At 39.8% G+C, this 20163-nt stretch overlaps 1 protein-coding gene across 1 annotated transcript in view; it reads left to right on the plus strand.

Annotated features, from left to right (window-relative positions):
- The window catches only part of aff2 (AF4/FMR2 family, member 2), a 139946-nt gene that overhangs the window by 88185 nt on the left and 31598 nt on the right, over positions 1 to 20163 (plus strand). The window contains exons 9-10 of the mRNA XM_061079984.1: positions 104 to 158; positions 8867 to 8904. Coding sequence (XP_060935967.1) covers positions 104 to 158; positions 8867 to 8904 — 93 coding nt within the window. The remainder of the gene's footprint in view (positions 1 to 103; positions 159 to 8866; positions 8905 to 20163) is intronic.

The following is a 20163-nucleotide window of genomic DNA, read 5'->3' on the forward strand; positions in this document are numbered from 1 at the left end:
TTCTTCAAAGGGAATTACAGATCACCACTTGCCGTATGCGAACTAATCCAAGCAGACATAGGGTCACGGCAGCGGTAACACGTGTCCCTCTGTCTCTGTGCAGGATGCTGGAGGACGACCTGAAGATCAGCAGCGACGAGGAAGAGGCCGAACAACAGGTGAGCTTCAGTCCATCTCTCCATTCACTGTGGTTTTATGTATGCGCATCATCTCTCCCTCCAGCGCTTCCTCCACGGCGTCCCTCAATCATCATACATTAGATCAATTTCACATGTGTGAATCGTTCATGTCCGGTAATCAATTGAACCTATGTTTCTGAAAGCTTCCACTCACCATTCATCCCTTTTCTCATTTACTCCCTCATCAGTTGATCCATGCATCCAATCACTCTCAATCAGCTGTTATATGGGCGCCATCTCCATTAAATATTTAACCCCTTCAGTTCCGGCTGTTTCTCCGTACCCCCATCGGTCTCCATTGGAGTCGCTTATTAGTGTTAAATGTGAATCTATCGCACGCTTTCTTTCTCGGAACACCCAGGGCTGGTTGACGTTGAATTAAGGTTTTTCCACAGACATTTCTCACCACATTTACTTTATTCTTTGAGGCTGAAACTGGCAGAAGCTACAACAGGCGACAAGTGATAATGTGCAACAACAGCAAACATTTACTCGCAGTCACTTTTACTCAGCTTTTACACAAGTCAGCAACATATCTGAGGTGAAGAGGCATCACCAATGTGAACGTGAAGAGTTTACGAAAAGAGTGGCACTCAAAAAGTTCATACCTCCACCAAGGCCGTACAGGTTGTAAATGCAATAGATCTTTATTTTTATTACCAAACTGTGCACTAGCCTGGAAAATATCTCTCTATCCTCCCCCTTATCCAGATCTGCATCATATTTCAATATTTCAAACACATACAACATCCTTCCACAAGGTTGCAGGGTTATCTGTACTGTAGTTGTTGTGTAATCCTGTTAACTATCAGACAAATGCAAACGACGCTTCGTCTTTTCGTCGTTTCAGTGACTTTAGCTCAAGTTTCACTGTGTAAATAATAAGGAAAAGAGTTTCTCTTTCTTACAAGTGCTTTTCAACAACCTGTTAGTTCCAAGTACTATCTTGTGGAGCTGTGAGTTTACACAAGCAGGTTGAAGTGTAAACTTTGCAGCAGTCACCCTGGTACGTTCCCATAAATGTGTTTTTCTCACGAAGGAGCTGTACTTGACTGTGCCCTCTTGGAAAGAACACGAGGTTTAAAATAATAGTTTTTTATTAGTTGCTAGGTGCTGGTTGATGACAGTTGATACTAATTATTCTGCTTAACGATACTGTGACCATGTAAGGACTTAGAGCTGCTGATCAAAGTGTTTCCACTCATCTGTCAAACATAAATACATCATCACATATGGACAACTGGTCTGATCTACATCATGGAAAGATGATACATTGTCTATGACACCAAAACAACTATAAACTTCTACAGACTTTAGTTACAATCAGTTACCTAATCGATAAAAAGCTATTCAAATAAATTACTGAAGATGAACTATACAAATTATTAAACTTCATAAATATTTATTCTTAAACTAAAGCTAAGAAACTAATCTCACCATAGGGTCCATTTACCAACCTTTGGAGCTTTCACTTGGATCACACCATCTTCCTCAACAGATGGAACTTTTATTTTACATTTACCTTTACTTTGAGAGCTTTAAGATTTCTTGACCTGTTAAAATGGTGACCAGCTTTTTTTTGTCATTTTGTCGTTTTGTATGTCCGTGTGCGTTGTATCCCTATCTCTTTGTCTGTTGCCTAATCTCTTTGTGTCTCATTTTCTACTTATTTTGTGTCTGTAGTTGGGTGATTAATAGAAAGTGTTAAGTTTGGCAGTGCAGGATGTGAATGCTAATTTAATAAATAATTTATTTTACTAAACTGATTGCACTAGTTAACACAAACAAATGATAATTGTTTATAATTATTCAATATGTGGCTAATAAACACCAGTAAATTACATATAAAATTGTTAATCTTTGTAAGGCCTCACATGCTACATACTGATCTGAGGATAATGGGGTTTCAGCCACTTTACCGCTGGGTCCATAGTGTGACTTTGTCACTTTGGGGATCAGTGCGTATGAGCTGAACAGTTGTGCCGCTCTTCTCGTCTTGTTTCTCAGTATGAAAACTGTCATGGTGGCCCCCTCTCTACTCTAATCATCATCACGCACTAATGATGCCAGAGACGAGTTCAAAGCAGTTGTTGGGGGTCGTGCAGCCCCCCCTCCCCCACTGTGCAGACTGATATCAGTGCTCATCAAAGAGTCCATGAGATATTTTCTGTTAATGAAAAGATAGCAATTCCTCTCATTCTCTTTTAACTGGCCTTCAGATTTTATAATTACTATGATGGCAGATATTATAATTATGGCAGGTCATTTGTAGTGGTTTTAGTTATTATAATTAGGCTGAAAGTAGATCTGTTAATTACAGATATTCAGTGTGCATTCAGAATTATAGCAAGTGGCTTCCTTAATCATAGTACTTAAATATAATTACACTTTGTATTAGGATGAATAGACAGGATGAAATAGGATACACTTCATTTGTCTTTGTCTTTTCTCCCCGTATCTCACTTCTCTGTCAGAAAGGATTTTTTTTTCCTCTTTTTCCCATTGGATCACAATAACTTTATCCCTCCTCGGAGACACAATGACATGAGAACATTTCCAGTGTTTCATTCATTTCAAAAATGTTCATATCCGGTAAAACTGTAGTTAGAGGTCCTGAAGACATTTTTGATGACTCGTCAAAATTAGAGGATGTATACATTAATAAAATCAGACAGATTTTGGGGACTATGCAGCCTTGCCCATCATATAAAGCCACAGCTGACTGTGGAAGCAGAGTTTAAAGCAGAGCAAGGTCACATTGTTTTAGGAGCAGATAGTCAAAACTTTTTTTGCATCGTCACAGAAAGTGTTTGAGGTCTAACTTACACATTTAGTAGTAGAGTAGATGACTACTTCAGAGTCGTCAAATCACATCTCAAGGATTTATTTTGGAGGCCTCTTGTAACAACACCCCCATGGGAATCCCTCACATCACAGTAAAAGCTCACTTCCATTACACTGTGGTCACTGAAGGGAGGTGGAAACGTGGGGACATTGCTAAAAATAACTCCAGCAACCACAAGCAGTCAGATGACCAGAGAGGCTGGAAACAATGAAAAACATTGAACAAATCGTTATAAACAACTAGACAGACTCTCAGGTTCAGCTTCGACCTAATTCAAAAAAATATAGTTAATCTGGCAACCGGTGGGTTTGCTCACAATCTGAATGCCCTGCTTAATATATTTATTTAGTGCCAGTTTCCTCAATAATAGAGGGGATAAGCTAGGCTACAAAAATACAAGCTATATTATTCATGATGGTTTTGTGACACAGATTACATTAACATTTTTGCTTAATATTGTGCATCATCTCCAGCTCCGTCACTGCACTGTGCAAATCAAATCAAGTACATCCTCATTACTAACAATTTTAAAGCTACTTTTAAAAAATAGGTTTAAAAGTCTACTATAGAGGTGGGGTTTGACCAAATTTTAATCTTTGGTGCGAGTCAGGTTAAAACAACTGATATTCCAGTGTCCCTCTGCTCCTTAAAATCAGTAGTCAAACACAGTCAAACACAGCTCTATATGATGGGATGGCTGGTTGCCACAACTCATATTTCACTGGATACATGTTATATTTGCCCTAGAGTTTAAATAGACTTAAGTAGAGCAGGTCAAGGGCAATATTGCCCAAAAAAGTCAATATAAATTGTTATAACGATAACAACTTATTTTTCACTGCGTCTCTTCTGTGTTTATAAGTGTGTTTCACGACCACATTCTCTCTCTGTATTTTCACCTCACTGTCCATGTCCTTCTTCTCGTATGACCGTGCAAGACAGAGCTGGAGTGAGATTAAAATAAACAGGGAGCAAAGTGAGATGGAAAAAAAGACGTGAGTGGGACAAAGAGGAAACGTGAAATACAGAGACAGACGAGACAGAGTGATAACGCAGACATGATGCAAAGATAAAGGGAGATAAAAACAAGAAGACAGAGCGAGGGACAAAGAGATGGTGAGAGAGAGATGAGAACAGACGTGGATTCAGTGGCATTTTGCTCCGTGTACGCCGTTAACAGGCTTATAGCAAATGACTGCATGGTGCATTATCAAGCTTTTATAGCCTGAAGTAAAGCACAACAACACACACACACACATTCATAATCTAATACACAGACGTGTTGAGAATGCATTACACACATGCACCCGTATACATATGTAAGCATATAGAGTGTACGCAAGCAGACTTATGGCCTCCTCACAAGCATTGATGCCAGCAAACACATAAACACATGCTGACAGCCTCTCTCTCTCTATATATATAACACTCTCTTGCTGTCTCTCTCTCTCTCACACACACACACACACAGACACGCACACAGACACACACTGTCATTAGTATGCTGTGGCACAGTGCTGTGAGGGCAGCAGAAGAGTATGATGAATATGTTTTTGGCACAGAGCAAAGAGACGTAGGAGAGGAGGGAATTGAAAGAAGGAGCAGAGGAAAGAGGGATGGAGGAGAGAGGGGAAAAGAGGAGAGGAAACGAGAGATAGCAGGAAAGAGGGAGATGTTCCTAATGACTTTAGAAACTGACAGAAAAACAGCAACCCAATTACTGCTGCAGCACTGTCCTTTGTCTCTCTATCTCGCTGCCTTCTCCTCTCTGCTCTCTGATGACAGATCACCTTGGTCAGAGCAAAGTCAAGCTTAAAAGCTCTGTCTTTATATGAAAGTAGAGTTGCAGCTGGTAAAAAATGTCCCACACTCTGGGGGAACATGGTCACGTCTCCTGATCTCTGTGGCCCAGTCAGCTGTGAGCATTTTTAGGACGGTTTGCTGAAATGTTTCCATACATGTGCACTACATGTACTGTATACCTTATTTAAAATATTAGGCTGGGGTACAGTAGTAGTCTAGTTAAAGGTACCCTGTGGATTATTTTGACCACTAGTTGCCACTATAGAACAATATCTAAAGCATGCATGAGATAGAATATGTAATAAATAGATTTGTTGCTCTATTGCAACAAAAAAATCATAGTGCACAATCTAAATGCCTTGAAGAAGACAACTGCACGCAAGCAAACATAATTCCAAACTAATGACACTCAGAAGACTGCATACCACTGCACAGTCCTCCAACAAGCCCCACCAAAGTTCACAGACTAGATATCAGATACCTTATTATGCCGGATGTTTTCATCTAGATCTTTACATTATTCTGTAGGATATTGGTGAAAATATCAAAATACCCATGTAATGTAAGAAAGCAATTTAAATGTCCTAATCTGCCCCTTTGTCTGGATCTGTGCCAAAATGTAATGGGTTATTTCTCTGCCCATACCCCATCTCTCCACCACGTTTTGTGGAAAACCTTTTATTGGATTTTGTGAGATCCTGTTAACAAACCAACCAACCAAGGGACAGGGGTGAAAACATTTCCTCCTTTGCAGAGATAACAACACAGGGTCCAAACACCTTTCACCAGCGGAACACCTGTGGAGTAGCAGCAGTGGGAAGGGTTTGATTTAAAGTAGCAGTAATTGATGATGCAGTGTAATGAGCAGTGTGAACAGTAAACACTGATATAAAAGAAAGGGGATTAAATCTTTTCCTGTGAATCTCATGCATGCTTTGGGTTCCAGTGTAAATACGTAGTAGGACGTAATATTGAGTCATGATCAGACTCTGCTCTGTAACATGTAAACAGGAAGTTGGAAGGAATATTCTAACCAAACTCATGCTGTCTACATTATAAGTAATATCCTATTCAGAATAATAATACAAATATTGCTGTCCCTGTAAACACACTGAAAACAACCATTGGATGGCAGTTGCTTAATAATCAAAACAATGGTTTGTGTTAAAATTTTGATTGTTTTCAAAATTAAAACATAATTTTTTAATGTAAAGTTAAATCGTGGAGAATCCCGCTCGACTGAACACGTTTGCTGGTGTGGAAGCGAATGAGGTAGATTTATTTTGTTTGTCAGTTCAATGGCAACTTAACCACTAAGCATCTGAAGCATATACAGTCGTTTTAAAGTGACCTCAAATCATAGTTTGTGTTGGTTTAAATACAGTGTCAGCGCTGTTTTATAAATAAATGAAACCTTGAAAAGTGTAGGGAAGACAAGGACACTATAACAAGGGTCGAAACACTTCATGTTGCCCAACTTTAATTAAAAAAACTCAAACCTGACTTTTCAGAATAATGATGCTTATTTATTTTTACTGTGGTATTTTCCTCTCAGTTTACTTTATTCTGTCTATATAATCACCGGCTTTCCCAGCGGTTTGTATTGCTTTGTCAATGACAAGTCTATTGTTGTGTCTTGACTCAGGTTGTGTCCACTAGTTTGGCAGCTGTGATACACACACAGTCAGATCATGTGTTACAGAGCACATGAGGTTGTTCACAGTCTTCTGCAGAAGTGCAGCAGAAAAAAATAACCTGCAAAGTGCTGAGGCTACTAATTGACCTTGAAACAGAGATAACTCGTAACAGATGGTGAGAGCGAACTGGATGGTCAGCACAAGCTCCAGCAAACAAGAGGTGTGAGCTACAGAAAGGCAGCGATCAATAGGTCCAAGAGGTTACCGAGGAAATGGAATGTGTAAACGTTACTACATGGGCCTGAAGGCACCTGGGTAAATAGAGAAATCCCACATCTTCTGGTAAAAGAAAAAATGTGTTAATTGAGCATGACTGCTGATTGATAATAAATGAGTTGCTCTAAAACATTAATTCTACAGACTGCCATTTCTGAGCGCAGTCCGATGTCAGTGGGTATAAAAAAAGTGCTGAAACCACTGCATTAAATCCAAAGGACAGCCGATTCAGAGATGCTCAAATTTGGCATACGAAGCGCCTTTGTTTTGCACAAGTGCATGAAAATCCAGTAGCTGCTTCAGTTTTCAGCAGTGAAAGCTGCACGCAAGAGTTGCATCAGAAAGTAAGGCTGTTGAACCCGGTGTTCAGGTGTTAGAAATGCTTCATAAAGTCTCTCACGTAAAGCGACACTGTGTAGACAAGCAAATAATTCATTGTTCAGTTCCCGTTCGAGATGAAGCGGGGGTGTTTAAAGCCTCGTTAGAAGTGTATCGCCAGGCCTGGTGCGCAAAGCTGGGATGTCTCGCACCCCCATGAGAAAGAGGGAGAAGAGGATATGGAGATTTTGCAAATAAACATAAATCATACAGAGTGCTTTATGTCGCCAAAGCTTTAAGGTTTGAATTGTCCTGCCTTCGGTAAAAGAGCTTGTCCTGTTTGTCTGGAACAATCCTCGCAGCCGTGTTGTAACAGGGGATTGTGTGAATAAATACTGGTTGTGCTGTTCTGTATTTAAAATCCAAGTAAAGCCACCAGCGAGATAAATGTATTCACACATACAACCTCTACATGAGCCCTGCAAGTCTCCCAAAGCCAAAGATCTGAGGAGGTTTGTTGTTCTGGCCTGCAGCTACGCATCGATCTATCAGAAACTTCACTGGTCCAGTTAATCACCTTATTCCTGGAGAGGGAGAGGGAAAGAGAGAGAGAGAGAAAATACAAGCCAGAGATGAGAAAAGGTCGTGCTTTTGTTTAAGCATTTCATTACAATGGATTCTGTGCTTGAAGATGAATTAATGGCCGATATTTGCAGATATTGAGTTTACAGGTTTTTTGGGGTTTGTTTTTTTTATTCTAATTGATGTAGTCATGTACAAAATTGACTCTGAGTTGACAGAGGGGAGGAAAAGAGGACGCGAACAGAACCCGGGGGGGGGGGGGAGTAAAGGCTTCGCTGACAAACCTAATCACCCCATTCTTTGGCTGAACGGAGGAGAGTATGAATATAAACAAAGGAGTAGAGACAGGTTGGGGTGACGAGGGAGCAACGGGAAGAGCTAAATGAAGGAGGGGATAAAGGAAGAGAAGAAGAGAAAAATTAGAGGTTATTTTCTACTTTTTCATTTTGATGACAAGAAAACCTCCTTTTCTTAAAAACCAGAGGAGCAGTCATACTTTAAGTCTCTATAAGTCTTTTCTCAATAATAATGACATTTATCAAAATATATAATAAAATGTATGCTGCAATATTCAAAACGTTTTCTAAACTTATTCAACAATTTCCTATTTTTCTTGAGATTATAAACCTATCCTTGTATTCCCGAGATAGTGGCCGTACTTTTCTTACCATCACCAAGTACAAACGTTTGAACTCACAGAAACAAGGACTGTTGCAATTTACACGTTCAACTGTATCAGTAGTATTTACCTCATCTGCAGTGTAAGTACATGTGTGGCACTGTGGTAAAACAAGTATATTGCGCATTTTATATACCCTTCCTGTTTGTGTTTTTGTAGAATTTAATCATTTTATGTTTCATATATCACATTATATATTGTTGATGTATAATTTATTCAATGCCAACAAAGAATATTTTAATATTAGACACATCTTGTCACTGTCCATTAAAATAATTATCTTCATAGAATATATAAAACGAACGCGCAAAAACACACACTTTCATTCATTAGTTGTTATGGTGTTGAGTGTCCTTGTGTTGCACATCATTTTATTTTTCTTTCATACAGTGCGAAACATCTCAGTAAAATGTTCTATTCCTTCAAAGAAAGGTCTTAATTTAGTCATGCATTCCTCCATTACTGGAATTTGTGCAATGATAGAACTGTGCTGAAACTGAATATATTCATATTTAACATGTGTGTGTGTCTGTGTGTGTGTTGACAGGTGTCTGACAAGCCCAAAGCAAGAGGCACAGCCCTGAGGTAAGACAAATAGCCATACTCTGTTTTATTCATCTCCACTGCATTTCTGTTGGTGTGCAGCAGACTGGAGCAAAGATGTGCATGTTTCTTATGTTGTGTTGACTCAGAAGAATGTAAGTGAAATCTAGGTGCTTTAGTCATTGACATTAACCAAACAAGCTATGAATAAAATGTTCTTTGTCCTGAACCATATGACGGAGGATGATCTTCTGTTTGTCCAGAGCCTGTGATCTAACCCTCAGTAGAGATGCACAGTTGTGCCATTTGAACAGATGTCACCTCAAATGGGAAAAAAGAAGAGGTTAAGCAACGTTGATGTTGGCTTAGTTTTTCCAGTAAGGAGATTTTGTTTTGAAGAACATTTTTTGAAGGTTATTGCACCAAAGTCTCTGTTAAGGCTTGTGGTGGTAAAGTGGCTGTAATTCACTGAAACATCTGTGATGGCAGGTGCCCACTTGATAACCTCAGTCACCAGCTTGCGCTCACGCTCAACTCTGAACCATTTCAAATGAGGCAGCAGATGTCCTCTATACTCACTGTTTGTACGTTAGTGTATAAATGTGAACAGGACGTCCCTGTGTTCATCTGGGTTGATTAAACACACAAGATCCTGTTTCTCACTGAGGGTATATATATATATATATACACATAAAGACAGAAAGTCAGTGAGTCAGTTCTCCTCAGGCCTCTCTTTACTAAATATAGTCTCATTATGACTTAACCAGGTCTAATATTTAACCCTCAGTCTGAGCGCATGGTGAGCATATGGGGACGTGCTGTTGATATTAAAAGCTTTGCCCTGGCTGTTTTGATTTGCTTTGAGTGCAACCTTCTTCTTTAATTTTGCTTTGAGTTATTGAAGTTAACTGGCTCTCTTTCGGGTTTTTTGATAACTTGATAATGAGTCCAAACTGGAGGTGCTTGTGTTTTCTGTGAGAGTTATCCCTATTTCCAATTCGTCCTACATCAACCAGTATAATAGTACTTCTAGTCCAGGACTCTGAGTCGAGTCCAACTCAGGTCCTGATTTTAAGAGTTGACCTGGACTCGAGCACTGACTGAAGAAGAAGTTGGAGACAAGGATTGACTTTTTAGGCCATAATAACTTTTGAACAAGATATTGATGGATATACACTGCTCATAAAAATTGATATAAATGTGATAGCAGGTGCAATGGAGGCAAAAGCAAGACATACCCAAACAGGGAATGGTTTTGCATGTGGTGGCCACAGACAGCTGCTCTCTCTCCTTATCCTTCCTGACTGATACTTATCTAGTCTTGTGTTCTGCTGGTGTCCTTGTCACTACTGGTAGCATGAGTCAGTACTTTCATCCCAATCAGGTTAAACAGGTAGTCCAGCTCCTCCAGGATGCCACATCCATACCTGCAGTCACAAGAAGGTTTGCTGTGACTCCTGGCAAAGTCTCAAGCGCACAGAGGAGACACCAGGAGACCAGCCGTTACATGAGGAGAGCTGGACAGTGCCGTAGAAGGGCATCAAGCCAGCAGAAGGACCGGTTTCTGCTTCTTTGTGCGAGAAGGAACAGGAGGAGCACTGGCGGAGTTGTACAAAATGACCTCCAGCAGGCTACTGGTTTGCATGTTTCTGACCAAACTGTCACAAACAGACTCCATGATGTTAGCATGAGGGCCAGACGTCCTCTAGCGGGACATGTGCTCACAGCCCAGCACCGTGCAGCTTGATTGACGTTCGCAGGAGATCCCTATAACCGACAGGTCCGCCACTGGCGCCCTGTTCTATTCACAGATGAGAGTAGGTTCACATCGAGCACATGTGAAAGGCGTGAAAGAGTCTGCTGACGCTGTGGTAACGTTATGATGCTTGTTACATCATCCAGCTTGACCAGTTTGGTGGTGGGTGAGTGATGGTCTGGGGAGACATATCCTTGGAGGGTCAAACAGACCTCCATGTCATAGCCAACGGTACCCTGACTCCTGTTAGGTACTGGGATGAAACCCTCAGAGCGATTGTCAGACCTTACACTGGTGAAGTGGGTCCTGGGTTCCTCCTGGTGCAGGACAATGCCCGGACTCATGTGGCCTGAGTGTGGCAGCAGCTCCTGGATGATGAAGGTATTGATGCCATTGAATGACCCCAATGTTCCCCTGACCTAAATCCAATTGAGCACCTGAGGGATGTAGTGAATCGGTGTATCCAAGTACCACCACAGACTCTGCAGGAGCTCACTGATGCCCTGATCCCACGTTACCTTCTGCTGACTCATCAGGAGAATGTCCAGCTGTTGTCTGGACTGCACACAGGCACACAGAGGCCATACACACTACTGAGACACAGAGATGCTGTTCTTACAGTGTGTAAAGCACATAGCTGGGCCAAAACTCTCTCTTCAGTTCGCTATACCAACTAGTTTATTTTATTACACAAGAGGAATGACTCTCCTCACCAAACAGAAATAGTGATATCTTTTGTGGATGTAGAGGTCCAGACAACATTGTGGCTAATCTCTCTTAACTGCTGTCTGCATTTTAACGCAATATGAATAGCTGATTAATTTCTGTCAATATGTTTCACCTCTTTTGCTCTCACAAACTATTTACTTGTGAGCAACCAAACCCTGCTCAAACATGATTGGTCAAACTAGAATCTTCCAGTCCCGAACTCTTGTCCCTCGTCTACAGAAATACTGCATATTCACATACAGAATTGCTGAGATACTGATAGTCTCCTGATTATAAATATAATATAAAAGTCAAGGTAGCCATATCTGAAGATGATATAAAAAATATATATATCAAACAGTTGTTCATCTGGTTAACCTCACTGAGAGGTATTTAAAATGGATTGAATGATAAATTACCACATCTGTTGGTCAATGACAGCAGCGAAAAGAAATGTTTAAAAATTCCTCAGTGAAAGCATCGTTCCTCTGCTCCTCTCATTTGAAAGTGTCAATCATTCCTCCACAGCTTGAGGCAGCAGCTACTGCTGTGTGTGCTGGGAGACTGTCTTTCATTGTTTTGCTGTCAGTGTCTGAAAAATTTAGCTAACAGTGTAGAGTGGAAATCTGATTTTCTTTTTCTTTTCTTTACATTTGAAGGCCTTTCGCGAGCAAATGTCCTATACGGTGATGTGATGTCAGTGGAAATAGAATTAAAGGCTTATGTTGTGTTCATTTAATGAGGTTTAATCATCACTGGTGACTCCAGCTTCCTTTGGAGGAGTGTGTGTCTGCTTGTTTTTCCATCATCTCATTTGACTAATTATGACATCAGGTACGATCCCCTCCTGCGCCCTCTGATTTGTAATTTGGACTAAGATTAATCTAATTGGCAGGAAACACACCACATGAACAATCGTCAATAATAACTTTTTTCGCTCCTGTCATTTCTAGAAGCAATACATCCCATTTCCATAATATCAAACAATTTCCCATTTATCATTCAGTGATGCGTGGGCTGCCCATTATTGTCATCTTGTTGAGTGTTAACATCTTGGGGGAACATGTCATCTAATTAATCATTAGCAGAAATGTAAGTTGCGTTTGTAACATCACAGAACATTGGATAGAATTCATGTAAACAGCTGATTTTGGCACTGAGATACATTTTTCATAAGTTGGTCTTTTGCTTTGAATGTGTTGTAAAGCTCAGCCTGGTGCAGAAGAATATAAGAATCTTTTATAAATGAAGCTCGTTGTGTTCACAGACTGAGGGCATTAGCATGCAAGTCTGGAGTGTGACTCCGTGTGCGAGTGAGCATGCATGTGTGTGTGAGAGAGAGAGAGAGCGAGCGAGAAAGAGTGTGTGTGTCTTGTGTCTGTGTGTGCCCCAGGCCATGTGTTACTCTGCTACCACTAATGAGCCCATTCACTCTGCAGCCCAATCTACTGAACACCACACACACACTTACACATACTCACATCTACAGGGACGGTGGGACTAGAGATGCTGCGAGCGATCTACCGGCTATATCCCCCATGGAAAGCAACACACACACACACATACATTCATACACACACTCTCGCACCCACACTCCATGAAGACACACGCTTTTTTTTTTCAAATCCTTGCTCTGACAACCTCACCCACATACCAATCGTTATTCTGCTGCCACACATACACACTCATACAACCACCCACCCTATCCATCCCACTGCAGTGTATCATCTTTATATTACTGCTCTTTAATCTGTAAAATCTTTACCTGTTTCCCTGTATTTTCTTCATTATGTCCTACGTGCATTTTTCATATGATTTACCCTGGTGAGGGAAACTACCAGGAGATATATGGATTTATCTTTTTATTCAAATTAATTTAGTAGTAAAAGCACAAATAAAAGAAGTTCTACTGGAGTTCACAGTGGGAGGGTTACTCTGGATGTAGTGATTTAATAACCAGGCATAGAACTTGGACGCATAGACAAGGTAAAAGTTTAAACAGGTAAGTTTATTGCAAATACTTTCAACGCTCGTGAATCTTTTTAGCGATGGAGCGAAACAAACAGGGAAGCCAGGATGGATAATGGCGTGTAGCAGGCTAGGGTTTAGACTTTCAGGGACAGGACACACATGAGGAACTGAAAAAAAGAAGTGCAGGAAGGGTGATATGTGGCGCAGGGAGAATCATTAACAAGTACTAGGTAGGGTAGTCGTAATTAGTGTCCCTCAGGGAGACATTGAGAAAACCAGGGATAAGTGGAGAGAAGGAGCTGTTCTTTATTCTGCTGGTTTCAGGTGGAGTTGATGAACTGATAAGTTGTGTGTAGATAAATTGACAGGTGGGGCAAACTGAATTGCTGTGCCAGGTAGACACACGCACACACACACACACACACACAAATTGGTGAGAAAGAAACACCAGGAAGGGGGGGAAATGAAGGGGGGGATCCTGTCTAACTATGACAGCGAGTAGTATCATAATAATATATCTCAGCAGAGATGCGTTCAACTACTCAATTCATTTTACACAAAACAATGGTGTAATTCAATGATTTGCTTGAGCCCATGCAATTCATTCAGATTTACCAGCATCCTAAAAACCAGCAAGAGAGCATACGATGGAGACTCCCTACCTTTGAAGATGTCCGCAGATTGTTTGTCGTTCGATGTTTTTCCACTCCTTGATTATTAAAATTAGTTTATTCGATAAAAGTCCACAGATCCAAAGAAGTGTTCCAAGTTGTGAATATAATATCATCCACTACAAAAAGTCGGTGAACTTATTCTTTGCTTCTTTCAATAACCAGCCTGAGGCAAACTTGGTTTAAATGTATAATTTTGTCAAGTCCAAATCTTGTTAAAGAAGAGCTTCAGAGCAATTTACATTCAGTTATTAACCCTGTCAGTTTGCTGTCTGACCTATCTTTCTCTCTACCTGGCCATCTCCCATCTTATTACTTTGCCATCTTGCTGTCTGTCTGACCAAATGAGTGAAGTCACTGATCTGCCACGGAGCTTAAACCCCTGGAGGGGAAAAAGCTAAACCCTGTGAGATAGCTGTGGCCTTGGGCTTTCAGGAAGGGAAGGCCGAGGGCAGTGATTTGTGGTCCTACGTACAATAAATCAAACCTGATTGGTTAATTCACCTGCCATTGTCTTTACAAACACACAGCTATGAGGTCTCCTGGTCCCAGTTATGACTTCCAAACCAATGAATGAGCAAGCTAACTTTTTTCTCTGCTTAGAATACAATAAAGGAAAATCTGATTGGATCATTTTATTTTCATGGTTTTAAAATGAGGCTTAAATCTGAATTTGAGAAAATTATTATTAAATGAGAGAGAATAACAGCAACATTTGAAAAGCTGATATGTTTGGCTTCTCTCTGACAGTGTGACTGTAAACAAAGTCAAGGAAAAGATACAAGTGGATGGACACAGACACACTGAGGAAACTAAATAAAATACACAAATGTTCACTACGCTTTTGAGGACTACCACCTAACAAAAATTGTTTGCTAAACACACAATTAATGGGGACTATATAGGAGTGGCATTAGAATAGTGTAATAATGGTGAGTGGATGTTGCTTTATTGGAGAGGTGGACATGTGTGGATTACAAATAGTGTGCTTGTTCAGTAAAGCACATCTATTAAATGTCATCAGTGAACTGGCAGCACTCCTTCTTTTTAGTGCCAAGTCAGACGTATCAGACACATACCAGCGCTTTCAGAAAAATAACACTTTCCCAGACTGGAATATCGAATTGAACATTATTTACATGAGGGAAAGTGGTAAACTCACATTGTCGCTTTGCAAATTCTCAGAAAAATGCAGCTTAAGTTAGATACCACTGTACTAACAACAAAGGTGTATAAGAAAAAATAAAGCAGTGCGCTTTTACGTCTGGTCACCCTAGAATGTGGCACTGCAAAGTTCATCCGTGTGACTTTCTGAAATAAGATGTGTCAAAAGTTTGGTGACACAGTGTTGAAGTATATACTTGAGCTGGTGAGCTGGGAAGTCCCAGTGTTCCCAACTGTTTTCAATGGAAAGTAACTACCACATCATTAATATGATCTATAGACTAATTTAAAATGGACGACATGACAGCTCCCAAACATTTCTGAAGCCAAGGCATCTCAGTCACCATCAACAAGATGGCTAATGTATATTGCTGCCTTCTTCTAGTCACTAAACACAGTCAGAAGAGAAAACTGTAGCCACATTTGAACTCCGCACTGAGAAATACTTTCAACTCTTTCCAAGTTGGAAAGGCTCTCAAGTCAGCTGGAAACACCTTAGCATTGGTACAGGTTTGCTATCTGCTCATTTGCAGTTCTGCAGTCCATTAACCAGCAGGTTAAATCTACTAAAATGCTTTGTCAGTAGTTGGGCTGATAGTTACACTTCATCGTGATACCCCACTTTTGCATTCTGCATGTCTAGCAGCTAGTCTGACAAAGCCAGGTAAAGCAAGAGTGGAGGTCGCAATTTTCGAGCTAAACATTTTTTGAGCCAAAACCAAGCGTTTCAGACAGAGGCTGAAAATACGAGCTGCCGCAGTGGATAGTATTAGGAAAGTTTTCTGAACATTAGAGCATGTGAACCTTTTCATGTGATAGCCCAAATCAAAATTATGAACCTGAATATGAGCATAATTTGTCTCCTTTAAAATAGGTCAGTACAACACAGCTGCTAAGCTCCCATAGCTTCCTCTGTTATAGACTCTTTGTGTCTGTTCCAAAGGCCATTGATGTCAACTTGGCTATTGGTCAGAGAAACAGATTAGCAAGTCAGAGATCACCAACAATTTATTTGCTATTCTGAAATCTTGCTGGTAGAGATGAATGTTAGTATGTTTTTTTCCCCAACCTCTGGATGTTTACGTCTGTAATTCGGTTTGGTTGGTCAGGGGAACTTGATGCCTTCCACATCAGATTATTTTTCCAAGCAGGCCATGGTGATAACCCTAAAACACCACAGGTATAAAATATAGTTAGATTATTGTTTTCACTTGTTAGTACAATGACAATCAATCTAACATGGTATTAACAGCAGAAAAGAAAATATATTTTTTTAAGTGATTTCTCTTCATAAATTTAACTTTATGAATGCAACCCAGCTGAAATAGAAATCTGTAGGCTCCCTTCACTCGTCCTGTGATGTAACCCATCAGAGATGATGATTCCATTCATGATCACTGACACAAACATGTCGGCAGGTTAAAGAAACAGGTTAAACAGAGCAGGTGCACCCTGCTCCAGTCAAGTCTATCAAATGTGACATGAATTCAGATGTGAAACACTCTTTCAAACCCTGTCACTGCTGCTGCTGCCAGGGAGCATAACACTACATATGTAGGAATGGAAACCTGTTATAGACTTCCCCACAGTACTGCCCCAGGCAAACACACACAAAATACACACTCATGCACACATCCCTGAATGCTGGAATCCATCGACAGCTGTGCTTTTGAAAAGGTGGAAACTTTTATTTTTCAGACTTCATAATTTATGACGAACATGGAACTGCAAGCACAAGAAATATCCTGTGAGCCTCAAAAATGAGATGTGATATTAGTATTACATGATGTGATGTGTGTGTGTGTGGGGACAATGTGATTCAGTAGGAAAGAATATGACATGAAAATATTTAAAATAACTCATAATGGTAAATTGTACACAAAATTAAACTTTCCACAAAATCCACACCCAACAACAAACACACTACCACACACAAACACACATGCTTTCATCTACATTGCAATATAAAAAAATCAATGCACCTATGAATGGCAAATGGTATTTTTATTACATTTGTGCTCCAATGTCAGGGGGTCAAATATCTTTGAATCGTTGTTCGATTTCAGTAAAGGACATGCAATAATTTATAAATCCTGTCAAATTGGTCACATATCATATACTCACCCTGAGTCAGATAAACAACCAATGCATGCAAATATGCCTGCAAACACACACACACACACACACAACCGCTGCAGTTTACACACACTTGTGAGTGATGGAGAGAGACAGAGAGAGACATTGTAAAGCCAGCTGTGCAGTGGGAAGCCCTGCCAAGTGGAGGGCAGAAGCAGCGAGCTGAAGGCAAATGATAAGATGACAGATTAACTGAGCCCAGATGGCCTCCACACTGCACTTCACACTGTCGTCTTACCGTTAGGATTCTGCATATTTTCACTGACTTCTTCAGCTATTTTTAGAGACTATATTTACCTGTTTTTCATGATCCTTCTGTGTCACACTCTGCCACTCTGCTGGCTGTGGTTAAGCTGAGCCATAGCCCGTCTGGCTCAAAGCCATACACCCCATTGCCTTTAGAGGCTAATCAATTCAGTTTTCCAGCAGAAGCGATTGGGAGGAGGAAAAAAAGGCTGTAACAGTCTATTGTCTTGTTGATTGTCCTTTTTTATGTTGAATTGCTGTTGTTCAATTATTGTTGACACAGTCTAAACTGAACCATAACACAAATGTACCCTGGGTTTATAAGAGCACATAGTGGTAAGAAAAATATATAAAACTGAGGATATTTCAGATTCCCTAGATTGTCAGACATTGTGTCCTCATAGCTGCAGCCCTGTAATTATAACTTCAGTGTTCACATTTAATGCCCCAAAAAATCTTATACCATTTGCTCTGCTTGATTGAATTATTCTTATCATAAACATACGCCAAGTCTAATACATAATGAGTTCAATTATTTAGTGTAATATAACATCAGATATATAGCAAGAAGAATTGAAGATGACAGGGGTGGGAGTCTGCAGGATGCAGTGGATATACACAGGTTATATAGACACACTCCAGTTGACTCTGCTGACTAAAGCGTTGGCTGGAGTCTGGAGGGAGGAGCAGAACGAAGGGTAAAGATCAGCCATAATGTGCTAACAGGGCCTGGGGGATGTATTCAATTAAATTCAGTTCCTTTGAAGTTAAATTGAAATTAATTGAAGACTGATTAGATCGGACGAGTGTAAGATGCTGAAAATAAAATAAAAGGTGACCACAGACTACAGTGTATGCTGAAAAAAGTCAATTGATTGGTTTTAAAATAACATTCATCTCCCTCTAATTGGTTTGGTCTTGTACGTTTTCACAGACATGTAATTTCTGCATGCGCTGGTCAGGGTTAATGGTGAGCATATAAATTATAGGACCTATAAGTAAACATGGTCCAGTTTTATGTTTGAACTGACCTTTTTACAGCATTAAACCCAAACCAGGATTTTTTTTTAACCTTAGCTAAGTGGTTTGATAACCCTTAACATAAACATAACACAGGAGTCATGCTTTAACAGCCACACGTGGATTTTGAAAACCAATGGAAATACACATCATTTTGCAAATCTTTTCACTATAGACATTACACTATTTTTCCTGTCGTTGTGTCTTGCACAGAGTCATACCTTAATCATCCATTAGTGATCCTACCCGACTAAGGTGCAATGGCTGACCGTAGCCCCAGTTTGAGGTGGTTTTCATATATTTAAAGAAAACTATGGCTTTATATATTTGTCACTTCTATGACTAAGATGAGTTTATATTTATAATTAGTTTATATCATCGATTATAATATTGATGATCAAATGAAGTGTAGATTGATATTGTACATAGTGTGAACCAACTCCATTGTCATGGTTCTAAAAAGCAGGTGTGGTTTCAGGTGCATTGTTGCTGCATTACAATATTTAGGCACATGGAAAGGGATTGTGTGACAACCAACAAACCCCTGATCTGAAGTCAGTGCTGCAGCATTACACTGTGAATTAGGGCACGTTATCAAGATATTTATATGTGTCATGCTGTACAGACCCTGTGCTAAGATCGTTAAAAGCTCTCTATATTCAGCTTGTAATGTAAGACTGTTACGGAGCTAAAAGCACAAGACAATTTAGTCTAAGACTCTAAGTGATTTTCATGTTACTGATAAGATGACTGAATTGGCTCCTATCCACACAACAGATAATATGTCTCTTATGTAATGTAAAAACACATTATTCGCTCACAGAGCCAGTTCTCCGCTTGACCTCGTCAAAGGTTCCAACCATGAATAATGTCGGCTTTGTAAACTCGCTGCAGACGGAAGGATAGCCGCTGTAGCTTAGCTGCTGCCTGTGAGTATGTGGGTGTTGTGTGGATCTTGTGAGGCCCACTGGACACATCAAACCAACAGATCATTTTGTCGGGGTTGTAAGGCTTTCATTTCCCCTGTTGTGCTTGTGATTTTATCACACAAATAAACACACAGACACCAAAGCCTCTGCTGGAGCCCGAAGATCTGACAAAGGCTATTTCGTAAGTCTTATCTGTGTTACTTATGCAACACTGACACAGGCATACATAGAATAAACAGAGTGGAGGCACTGTGAACTAAATAAGCTAAATATTTGTATTGATGTGTAAGATATAGAAAGAACAGGTAGACACCTGTATGAAACAGTGAAGAAGGGATTGTCTTTAATATATACTGTGTATATTGTTTCTTTTATGTTTATGTTCTGGCTTGTTACATGGGGCTGAAAGGAGATAAACATGAGGAAACATAAGATACTATTGGAAAGAAGGATAACAAGAACAATGGTTGATAATGAAATTGACATGTAAATATATGTAAAACATAAGTATATGCCTTCAAAATTATATATTAAAATATATGAAACTTTGTTCTGTGGAAAAAAATGGAAAACAGACAAACTAACAATTAACATACAGGAAAATGTAGAATATTCTAAATAATAAGCCATGTCAAAATGTGATGTTTATTTATTTTAACTTTTACAAAGTAGCATATCATTTGTATTTTTCAAAATCTAC

Source organism: Limanda limanda, chromosome 10 (assembly GCF_963576545.1).
Source record: "Limanda limanda chromosome 10, fLimLim1.1, whole genome shotgun sequence".
Taxonomy (NCBI): domain Eukaryota; kingdom Metazoa; phylum Chordata; class Actinopteri; order Pleuronectiformes; family Pleuronectidae; genus Limanda; species Limanda limanda.